The following is a 12252-nucleotide window of genomic DNA, read 5'->3' as shown; positions in this document are numbered from 1 at the left end:
AAAGCATGGTCTGAGTCACAATCATTTCATATATTTGTAAAGTCGGCTCATAGCTAGACATTGGAAAATTTCGCCGCCGCGATTCGCCGCGAAATTTTTAAAATGTGCTTAGGAATCTGAAAACCAGACAGAAGCACCGTTCATAACCCCATGATCACGAAAATATAAAACGAAATGACGCGAAATCGGCCATTATCCGGATTTATCACGAAATCGCGCGGATCCCGCGAAATCCGTACATTTTCGTGATCTTTACGTATGTGCGCGTGTAGGACGTAATTTGCCGAGCTTTTTTTCACAATAAGAAATTACGGAGTTATTTCTGAGCGTTGGTCGTCATTGGCTACTAGCTATCAACGTTCGCCAATGACATCAAAATACTGATGAAAGAAATGGCGGCATAAGCATAACCTCAAATAATTTTAAAATTTTAACACAAGATCATATGAAAGCTTTGTTTTAAGTTGTCAAACGCAAAGAGCGCTACAAAAATGACGACGAAATCAGCAAAAATAACAGCGTAATTTGGGAAAAATAACCACGAAATTGGGGAAAAATAAAAGCGAAATTTTCCAATGTCTACTCATGGCTCAACTTTAGTTTTTGCATTATGAGAAGTCGAAAACTGAAAAATCTTGTTAAAAAACTCATATGTACCTAAATGACGAACTAAATGAAACAATTGGAATTCTGACATAAAATGTCAAGAAAAGTTTTAGCTATTTTTTTCTCTTTCTATCAAAAACTCCATGAATTTTCTGCAGGGTTAAAAGGTTCAAAAAATCTGTTGCTCAGAGTGATTAAATGAATTTAATACAGTAAACTCTTGCTAAGAGAGCACGCATTGGAACTGAGGTTTTGTGCTCACCCAGAAGGGTCCCTCACTGAGGGAGATCGCTTGTTTTCCATGCCATTTGGATAACACTTTGCAATGAGGAATTCCTGGCTCATCCATAAAAGCATCCATCTGCGTAGCGCTAACAGCACATACATTGTTTCGAAAATGAGTAAGAAATGGTAGTTCCTTATCGCAAAATGTAGTCCATTTCAAAGCCTGCTTTAAAAAATTGGCAAAAGTATCTCCGGTTGATTACAAATCTTTAGATTCCGTAAGGATGAATCCAATCTTGTAAAAATTGCAAGAAACTAATTTGACAGATGAAATGGTACAAAATTCAAATTGTAATTCCAACTCAGCTTCATTGCAACATGTCCCTGAGGACCATCCCACGAGGGGGGGGGGAGGAGGAGCTAAAAAACTGTTTCCTTCCAACAAAATGAATTGATTAAGATACACATCTCCTGGCAATTGTCAACCCCCCTTACCTCTACATCTTCTCTCTTTTCAAAATCTGCTTTCAACTCTCATGGAATCGATTAGAGTTGTTTTGTTTACTTACTAGAAACCCATATGTGCTTTTGTAACCCGGTCTCTCGATTTGTAGATTTAAATAACGCGCGGTTGGGTCCCTCTGGTCCTGGGGCATGTCGATTAGTTTCTCTCTACACGGAGTCAGCCAATGGGGAGAAGGCGTTTGGCGTTGCCTGGGGAGTGGGAGGCCCGGCCGCCATTCAGTCTTTTGCCGTCTTATCTCTGTACTTCTTGAAAGTTCTCAGCTTCCCTTTGAAAAGGTGGGGCTTCGGCCCCATCTATTATTATTCCACTACTGAGGCATTCCAAGCCCCGCTTCACTTTGCATGTATGTAGCAATCTGCACCAACTAATTGACGGGAACAATCGCTAGGAAATCCCACCAAAGCTTAAATACATTGAGCTGAAGGCTCCTATCTCCCTGCTTTCTTGAAAATTGATAAGGGAAGTTTTAATTTTACAAGTCAAGGTGCTCGGAAAAATGTTGTTATGATTTTATAAAAATCCATAAGACCAGAATATTTATGAGTGAATCAAGATAACAAGTAAAATTCTAATCATATGTGGAATTCATACTCCTAAAGAGTAGTTACATTAATAATTTGTGTAGTGTTAGATGTTGTAAAATGTATGCATCAGTGGGTAATCATTCCTGGTGAATCATTATTGTTCGAGTTGAGCTCATGAGGGCTTTGCTGGTGAGGGACAAGAGGACTTTAGATTTTTAAATTTTGAGGTTATGCTAAACTCGAAACAACCATTATGACAATGCTACCATTTGAGAGAAGACATTTAATGATGCCGTTTTTCCCAGATGACCTTTGGTAGCACAGAATTTTGAGCTTATTTTTCCTACCATATTTTAAAGCTAGGGAAATTTTTTCAATTTCGACCCAAGAAAGTTAAAAACGCTCAATAATTAATGGAACCTATGCAATCGGTCAAGGAGGAACTTGTTATCCATTCCTTGTTGCCGTTATTCCCAGATGACCATCCGCAGCATGGATTTTGAGTTTATTTTTCCAATAATATTTTGACATCTGGAGAAAACTCAAAAAAAGTTGAGGGAAGAGATTAGTCTCAAAATGGTAGAAAAAGTAAATTCCTGGTTTCTGGAACATATTCTCTAATTTTCTCTAAACATTATGTTGTGCGTTTGGTTCAAAATGGTGGCTGGTTACACACCGAAAGATTCCCTTTGGAAAACGCTTTTTTTGCGATTTCTTCACAATTGGGGACGAATGCTAATCAGAAAAGTGTAAGGAAACGCCAGATTCGTATAGTTGACCCAAAAAACCTGAGGCAGGAAAAAAGGAGCTGTGTACCCAAACCCGAAATGTTAGCTTCACCAGGAGTCTAGACTACCTGACGAAAAACAGGTTGATTCTTCACGGAATGGGCCTGTTACACACTTCAGCGAGAGCAAAAAGATGAGTTATATCTCAGAGAAAATGGCTTAAAAATCAGGATGACCGCATCAAAAGAGTCTGAATTAACTCTGAACTTCATCATCTGCGTAAGAGATACGTGTTTTTTTAAGCTTCCCGCTTCAAAACGATACTATCACACGTGTGAACATCTCGCAGGAGGAGTCGTTCCAACCAACCCTTGCGCACTAGAATGCTACACAGTATTCAACACGGCTGACGCTTCCGGGCGGAAATCACCATGAAAGAAACACCACACCATGAAGAAACCATGATCTTTATCAATGCAAGGAAAATGTAAAAGTAAACACACCAGTTGATAAAATTTTGTCTTGTCACGTGTGTTTTGGCAGGCTGACGTCGGGTAAGGTGGCGCGTTATTGGGTTTTTTTTTTTAATTTTGAAAACAGACTTTGCAAAATGGCGAAACGGTCTAAAAACAACGCCTGAATTTTCCTGAATTTTTTCGTCAACATTTGGACAAGACATTTGAACCTCCCGCATTGACGTAGAAGTCAAAATTTGCGGAAAAATTCAAATTTTTCGACGATAACATGGTAACAATGGGAAATACGACACAAATGCATGGAATCAAAGTTGTTGGAAATTGAATTGCCAGAAAAAACTTTCTTATAGTTTTTCTCTCGCGCGCAAGCATGCGAGTGCAAGCATTTCATAGTAAAATTCGAAAAACCCTCATTCTCCAGGAGATTTGGTACAACTCCTCGTTCAGTCCAGGAGAAACACAGAAGAAAGAGAGTTAACTCGGAACAAATTGCGTAACAGACTTTTCCTACAAGAACATCATCATTAAGTTGACCTGAATAACACTCAAAATACAAAAATTTTGTCACGCCTCGACCATGGAATACTCCCTAAAATGCCTAAAATTCAAAACGGCCACCGTGTTCTAATTCTAAAGGATTAAGGTACTCTAAAATGTGCGTCTAGTGTAGTGTGAGGAGTCATCTTCTCTATAATTCAGGTTGTAAATTTCAAATATAGTGCCAAAAAGAAGCTCCTGGTCAAACAGGGTGCACTGAATCTAGCATCTAGCAATCTAGCCAACTTTGAACGGCAGGAGGGTAACTTTTACGTTTGGTTGTAATAAATTTTAAATTGAAATTAAGGTATCGATTTCTGTAAATAATATCGGTCAAGCAATTTAATAAGATGTTTAAGAGTTATTTTTCTTTTAAAAAACCTTTCATAAGACCTTATGAATGACGCCTGGTCAGGAGGGCTGCATAAAACTCTCAATCCTAACCGAATCTGAAGGTTACAAGGGTTCAAAATGGCGCTACATGATTCAAGTGATGATTTTAGTGAAAGAAGATAATTAAGGTCGTAAATTTCAAATGTGAGGTAGAAAATACCAAGCGAAGTCTCCAAAGCACAAGGTATATGACGTCTAAATTTAAAGGGCAAAATTGTAAATTTTGAAGTGTGATTATAAAAAATCTTCGAAAGTAAGGTACCTATCATATTTCAGCGTAATGAGTATCATTCTAAAAGTTTTATTAGATGTTCAAAATTTATTTTATTCTTTAATAAGACCTGAAATCGAAGATAATGCTCATTCGACTCATCGACTTCCTCCTTAGGAACAACCAATAAAACGACAACGTAAATAAGAGTACGATTCTAATTGAAACTGCTGGATGAGTTATCTTTACAACGCAGAGTTACTGCTAAAAGACAAAAAACACGATGAAAATTATTCACATCTCTGCATATTTTTCAGCATAATTTCAGAAAAAGTAGCTGTCAAATTTTGATTTTAAAGAATTCGACATATTCTGACGTGACCTGATGTACTTTATTCACATTTCAAATAAAAGAAGGGCCTGGTTCTGTGGGGAATAAACGGATTTGAAACACCGATATTACGCAGACATCGGTAACTCTCCGTTTGCAACGTTTCAGGCTTCATGTCATAGGTACTTTATTTTGAATTAAGCACTATTGAACATCAACTCAAAGACTTTTGTGATTCTTCCTCTCGGAGCGAAGAAAACTCTAAAAAAAACTGCTAGAAGTAGTGGTTATTTGTTATCTGTTACAAATAAAATAACAGTGGAGATTTTCAAAAACAGCAAACGAGATACATGGTTTGGTATCTACGAAATCAATATTCTATAATAAACTGATACCTCACTTGACTTGTCACACAAATGAGTATTTTACAAGTACCCTCCTGCCGTTCAAAGTTGGCCGCCATGCTAGATTTGGTGCACCCTGTTCGACCAGGAGCTTTTTTTTGACACTATATAATTGAAATTTACGACCAAAATGACAGAGGAAATGACACCTCACCAAAGACACTAAATAACGTAGACCGTGCGTCCGGCTTGATTTGTACAGGCGAAGTGTGACAGGTTTCTCCGAGCCCCATGATGGGCGAGCAGGGAAGGGGAGAGAGCGTGTGTCCCAAGCGGTCGAAGAGACTACAAAGTGGCAATGGAAAATTCATTCACGCACTCGGTTTTTCGAGATTATCTCCTTTTGAGTCCATTTTCAGACAAAATTCCTAGGGAAATAAGTTTTTAAGCATACAATTTTTCAACCTAATTGCAAAGTTTCACTTTTCCGTACTAATAATAAACCAAGAAAAAAGCATCCCAATCTGACAGACATTCAATTGAGCCGTTACTGCGCTTGCGCAGATGTATGCAATTGGAACACACGAACTCATCGATGCAACCGATGCTACGTCTAGTGAACCATGCGAATTTTTAAAGTTATCTTGCCCTCTGTAACACAGGATGCTCGACTACTTAATTCAATGTTTTTGCACCTCACACTACACTAGACGCACATTTTAGAGTACCTCAATCCTTAAGAATTAGAACAAGGCCGCCCTTTTGAATTTTGGGCATTTTATGGAGTATTCCATGGTCGAGGCGTGGCAAACTTTTTGTATGCTGAGTGTTATTCAGGTCAACCTAATGATGATATTCTTGTAGGAAAAGTCTGTTACGCGATTTGTTCCAAATTAACTCTCTTTCTTTCGTGTTTCTCCTGGACTGAACGAGGAGTTGTACCAAATCTCCGGGAAAATAAGGGTTTTTCGAATTTTGCAATAAAGCACTTGCACTGAAAGTAAATCGATAAGAAACAACTTTTCTGATGGATTTTCTGATGGAAAGTAAATTTCTAACAACTTTGATTCTATGCATTTTTGTCTTATTTGCTATTGATGCCAGGTTATCTCCACCCTAACGTCGGCCCTGTTGAATATTGTGTAGCATCCTATTCTGCCCTGCTGAGGAAAAATGCCGTATGAACCTTCAGGTGTTGCCAAATTTCCTTTGATAAAACACGAATTTCCTGATAAACTTGTGCAAATTCTCCTTCCAATTTTTCAGATATTTTGTGCGCAATTTCACCTGAAGTTCCTGAAAATTTCAAGGAAAAATATTCATAACGTTCCGCAAAAGTAAACATTTTATCAAAGGAAGTTTGGCAACTCTCGAATATTCATACGGAGTTCTTCCTTAGCACGGTAATATTGTGCAAAGGTTGGCTGGAATGACTCCTGTCAGGAAATGTTCACCTGTGCAGTAGTATTATTTTTGAATCGTGATTTTTGAGCCATTCCCTAAAATTGACAACTCTTCTTTTTGCTCCACCTGAAGTTTGCAACCAGCCCATTGACCGGACCTTTGAAAAAGTACCTTTTTTGAAATAATTCAAAGAGAGATTGGTACATTTGCATGGTTCATGGAAAAAGAAGATTCGGGATTTTGAAACAAGTTCGACCCTGAAAAAGGAAACATTGAGGGACATATGAGTCTTGAACTTCCAGGAGACAAACTTTTGGTGGTAGAAGAACGTTGTTTAGGCTTTTGCAAAAAAGTTAAGAAAACTCTCCCTTTGAAGATAGGGTCTCATATCACAAATCTGGTCAAATAGATGCAGAAAATGTTCCACACAGCTACAAAGCTAAAAGTCGTATGCAAGATCCTCAGCACAGAGGGATTCAGACTTACCTTTGGTCCTGCTTCTTTCAGTTCGAGTTTAGTTTCTGGAATTATTTTCACATGGCAGCGACTGCGGACTTCCTCCGAAACAGATACAAGAGCTAGAACAACGAATATTAACTATAGGTTCAATTATACTACTTTTCAATGGTATCCTGAACTATGTAACTTCTGACAAACAGGTATAAAATATTGTATTATGAGTTGTTAAGGGTGATTACTTTAAAACCTGGCGAGGGAAAATTTTCATGTAACGAGAGTTAAAGAGTCAACTTTAGTAGTGCTTCATTTTCTAGCGTAAAGGAAAACAATGCTCATTGTGGACTAGCAAATATTTATACACCAGATCGTGCCTCATTTCGCTAATTTATATTGGATGGTGAATTTCACATAATTAAAGGATAGATCATAATGGAGAGAAAGGTTGATACGTCACATTAATGTTTACTTGCATCCTTGTCAAAGTTAATCTTTTTCTGGTCTCACATGTGGGTCTCAAATTCTCAATTTGATTCCTGTTGATTAGATTTTGAGATAAGTTTGAGTCCCTCTATGACTCAGAGTTGAAAATAAACTTCAAGATTTTTGTGTTTTAATAGCGATCTGAATTCACACAAAGAGCTTGATGCAAAAACGGCTTTTTTCGCCCCCCCTCTGGAAGTTCTTCAGACTTTGTCTATTGATTACTCATACTTGAGCGCTTCTTTTCCCAAATTTTCAAACCTCCAAAAAATTTTGGGGGGGAGCTGGGGGGGTGGAAGTTAAAACCTGTGAACCTCGATATCTCTTGAACGAAGAAAGATATCGAGGTCCGGTTTGGACGAAAAATCGTCTAAAATTGCATACTTTAAGATTCCAAAGGTCAAAATCCCAATTTCACGATTTTAAGTCCACATATGTGCTTTTTTCCAGTTTTTAGGTCTAGAAAATTTCTTTTAAACGAAAAATTTACAAAGATCTCAATTTTTTATTTGAACAAAAACCAGTTTTTTAAATTGTTCGTCTTTTTCCGCATCCAACGAGTGGTCGTATAAGCTGGGGAACCGAACGGTTCCGGAGTTATGATCGATTGAAGTTTCCGCTCAACGCGCGCCGACCGATTTTCGCGCGCAAAAAAGTCGGATTTGACTGTTATTAGATCAGATTGAATGTTCAAACTGAGTAAAATGCTTTATTAGGGACTCTTGAGGGTCGCTGAATTCAGAAATTACCGATACTTCCAAAAAATTCACGTTTTTAAAATTGCAGCTTCGGACAGGACCACTGAGCGGCCGGTCGGCGCTCAGTGGGCCTCTAAAATAGCGCTGCGGAGCTGTAATTTTAAAAACGTAAATTATTTGGAAGTATCTGTAATTTCTGAATTCAGCGACCCTCAAGAGTCCCTAATAAAGCATTTTACTCAGTTTGAACATTCAATCTGATCTAATGACAGTCAAATCCGACTTTTTTGCGCGCGAAAATCGGTCGGCGCGCGTTGAGCGGAAACTTCAATCGATCATAACTCCGGAACCGTTCGGTTCCCCAGCTTATACGACCACTCGTTGGATGCGGAAAAAGACGAACAATTTAAAAAACTGGTTTTTGTTCAAATAAAAAATTGAGATCTTTGTAAATTTTTCGTTTAAAAGAAATTTTCTAGACCTAAAAACTGGAAAAAAGCACATATGTGGACTTAAAATCGTGAAATTGGGATTTTGACCTTTGGAATCTTAAAGTATGCAATTTTAGACGATTTTTCGTCCAAACCGGACCTCGATATCTTTCTTCGTTCAAGAGATATCGAGGTTCACAGGTTTTAACTTCCACCCCCCCTAGCTCCCCCCCAAAATTTTTTGGAGGTTTGAAAATTTGGGAAAAGAAGCGCTCAAGTATGAGTAATCAATAGACAAAGTCTGAAGAACTTCCAGAGGGGGGGCGAAAAAAGCCGTTTTTGCATCAAGCTCTTTGAGTCATAAATAGTTGTGACACATCTAAATGTATTAATCTGGATTTCTTTATTTATTTTTGAAACCTCATAGGAAAGAGCAAATCCGGTAGGTAGGAAAACAGGCCGTTGGACAAAGGCATGAATATTGCCATGTTTTCGTGATATTTTAGCTCCAAGTTATGATTGTAAGGAATGCTAATATCGATGATGCCAGGGATACAATTTTGCTCATCAACAAGCACTGAGTACGGTCTGTTTGCTATGATGCTTTTGTCCGCTAAGACCGGATTATCCTGACAGTGGCTAAGAAGGTAATTTTCCAAGACTGAGGCAGAACTGCATCTGTAGTAGAGTTCATTATTTTTGCGGAGTTCCCAACATTTTTCACATCTAGGATACCTCTTTCACCCTACTTCGAGAAATATGTAAAATTGTAATTAAAATTACAGCATGCAATCCATACATTTTACATTTTTCTTCAGTATATTGGGGAGTCCGGCTATCACAGTGTTTGGAGACGGGCATGCTGAGCTCCTAGCTCCCTTGTCTCTCTTCTCATTTGATGAATGTTCAAGTTACATAAACCCACATTGTCGCAAAACCTACAATGTTATTCTCTCTAAAACGGCTACGCCGTAGTGATTTGTGTGAGTGGGTCAGTGGGTGCCATTCTCGGTATGGCAACCATGGGCGACCGCGAGAAACTAAGAGCTCAGACTGAAACGCACCCAACAACAAGTGTTCAATCAGGTGAAATGGTAACACAAAATACTCCTTCAAAATCTCCAAGAAATGCAGTAATTACTATTAATCCACAAACTAACTCTACTCTTTCTGCTGTATCTTTAATACCTTCTAAGTCTTTTGATCTTTTAACCCTAATATTTGACCACTTTTTATACATAGCTAATAGATACCGTCTATTGTACTGGTAGTTGTAGCATTACCAAAGAAAGTTATGTTTTCGAAAAAAGAAAAAGAAAAAAAGAAGGAAAAAAAGGTACATTGGACAAAACTGTAGCTTACGCCTCATGATGGCAGCAATTTTAATCTCCTTTCATCAGCAAAATCATGAGAGTTCCATATTAGATCAAAATACACTGATTAAACTTGCATTTACGAGGATCATCCAAAAAGTACAGTTCCTTACCTTGTATCATCCGAACGAAAAGAGATAAATCAAATCGGTAAAAAAGGCATTATCAGGCCTACTGTAAGCTTTAAAACAAGCCCAAGTTTTTGAAAATCGGTCAACGTTAGGAAACTCACTTTTACTGCGACAACCTCCTGTCGCAACGTGACCACCTCCAGAGTCAGGATTCCCGGAGAGTCAATCATTTCAGACTCGGGTAATTGCCGCTGAGCATCATATCAAAAAGGAAGTTTTTGGTGAGTAGACCTTGCCTCTTTTTTTGACGTAGTCTCCACTTCTGTTTTGACATTTCTGTTATCGATATTGAAGCTTCTTGATGCCTTTTGCGTTGAGGCTCTTGTTTGGCACCAAAACCAGTAATTTATAGCACTCTGCACTTCCAATCAGTTGCTTTGCAAAAGAAAATTTTCCCCATTCTCCGTACTTTCTCGGTTTAGCCTCATGTGACTTTCATCTGTTCCCTGAGCTGAAAAATTCCTCGGTGGAAAAAGGTTTCCGACTGATTTGGAAGTGCAGAGTGCTGTCAATGACTAGTTTCAGTACCAGAACAAGGACCTCTACACGGAGGGCATCAAAAAGCTGCAATATTGACAACAGAAGTGTCAAAATAGAGGTGGATACTGCGTCAAAAAGTGAGGTACAGCCTACTAAATAGAAACTTTTAAATTCCTTTAAGATGGATGCTTAGCGGCGATAACCCAAGTCTGAAATAATCGACTCTCCACACATCCTGCTCCGGAGGTGGGCACATGGCGACAGGAGGTTGTCGCAGTAAAAGTGAGTTTCCTAACGTTGACCGATTTTCAAAAACTTGGGCTTGTTTCAAAGCTTACAGTAGGCCTGATAATGCCTTTTTTTACCGATTTGACTTATCTCTTTTCGTTCCGATGATACGAGGTAAGGAACTGTACTTTTTGGATGATCCTCGTAGATGTAAGTTAAATCAGTGTATTTTGATCAAATGGAACTCTCATGATTTTGCTGATGAAATGAGATTAAAATTTCTGCCATCATGAGGTGTAAGCTACAGTTTTGTCCAATGTATTGTTGTGTAATGTATTGTTCTACAAGGTGGATGCGACGGGCAAAATTCAACAAAATCGAAAACTTACCTGCCAAATATGCAACATTTTCTTGAGTAACTTCGAATTTATCTTTTTTTTGTGGTTTGGCAACTATTCCTAAGAGTGAGGTGAGTATCCGTGTTGTCCTAGATACACTGTTTGGGGTAGGATGACGATAACCTTTCAACAGATGTCCAACTAAGGCAAAATGAAAATTGGCCCGAAAACTGAGCCCAACAGCATGGTCAAGTTGCTTAAAGTGCCATTCTAAACGCTCTCTTATGGGCATCATCACAGACTCGATGGTCTTATCGTCAAAATTACCCTGAGAGTCTAAAGTATGAATGTTCTGCTCCAGTAACGCCAAGCCAGCAGCATATAAGTTAGTGTCATCTAACTGGAGAACAAAAATACTGACCCAAAACAAGGCATAATGAATGACCGATTCTGGTCTCAACAGAGGCTGTAGCCTTGTTAAGCACATGACAATAGCTTCAATTAATGTTATGTCTGTGAAAGACTCTAATGCTTTCACCAATATTCTTAGTAGCTGTTTTACTTCTTGATCAGTTATACTTTTGCTTATACAGCCGAAAACAATTAATGCTCGTGGCTGCAAGGCAGGATTGTAACAAAATGCAAAACTTTTGGCAAGAGAAGTCCAACATTGAAGCCAATTACACTCTGGAATATCTTTCATGCATGCTTCCATAATTTCCAGTAAAGCATCTGTGATGACCTCGAGTGATGTCAGTGATAGGCGCTCACGATCCATGCCAACACTGCTAAAGTGTCGTTCAGATCCTAACCTGAAAAGAAAATTAAGCGAATATATAGCTTCAAATTAATACATTTGAATCCTCATTAGTTGCAGCACTTTGATGAAGAGCTTGTTCTGCATTTTTCCAGCATTGCAAAAATTCCTTCTTACACTTTTATCTCATAGATTAAATACATTGAAAAATTTGTGGAAGTGACCTGTTTTCTATTTTTCCTTGCAGCCTTGGACTTAATCTGACCCAAAATAACCAAGAAAAAAGCCTAGTGAGGGTCGTCTGGGTTATCCTGTTTAATATGAAAAACATGAATAGATCATTTTAAAAAATCAGCCTGAACAAAGTATGATGAAAGCTATGGAGATTACATACAAATTTAAAAATCCGTACAATACAGGGTTATGACTCATTCTTTTTACTATCTTTTGAAACATCATTGTTTTGCCTATTACTATTTCAATCAAGTTTAACTTGAGGATGGCCTTTGACGGATCATTAAACAATGATTGAAAGTAAAGAAAGAGCAAAGGGGAGAGAATAGAATTTAAAA

At 38.2% G+C, this 12252-nt stretch overlaps 1 protein-coding gene across 5 annotated transcripts in view; it reads right to left on the bottom strand.

Moving 5' to 3' along the window:
- The window catches only part of Nf1 (neurofibromin 1), a 291489-nt gene that overhangs the window by 69613 nt on the left and 209624 nt on the right, over nt 1-12252 (bottom strand). For all 5 annotated transcript variants that reach the window (XM_072300264.1, XM_072300271.1, XM_072300269.1 and 2 more), the window contains 2 exons: nt 10975-11735; nt 6792-6883 (listed from right to left, as the gene is read on the bottom strand). In XM_072300264.1, coding sequence (XP_072156365.1) covers nt 6792-6883; nt 10975-11735 — 853 coding nt within the window. The remainder of the gene's footprint in view (nt 1-6791; nt 6884-10974; nt 11736-12252) is intronic.

The sequence above is a fragment of the Bemisia tabaci genome, chromosome 1 (assembly GCF_918797505.1).
Source record: "Bemisia tabaci chromosome 1, PGI_BMITA_v3".
Classification (NCBI taxonomy): Eukaryota; Metazoa; Arthropoda; class Insecta; order Hemiptera; family Aleyrodidae; genus Bemisia; species Bemisia tabaci.
Note: the sequence above shows the minus strand (reverse complement) of the source record. Positions and strands in the feature narration are given on the sequence as shown.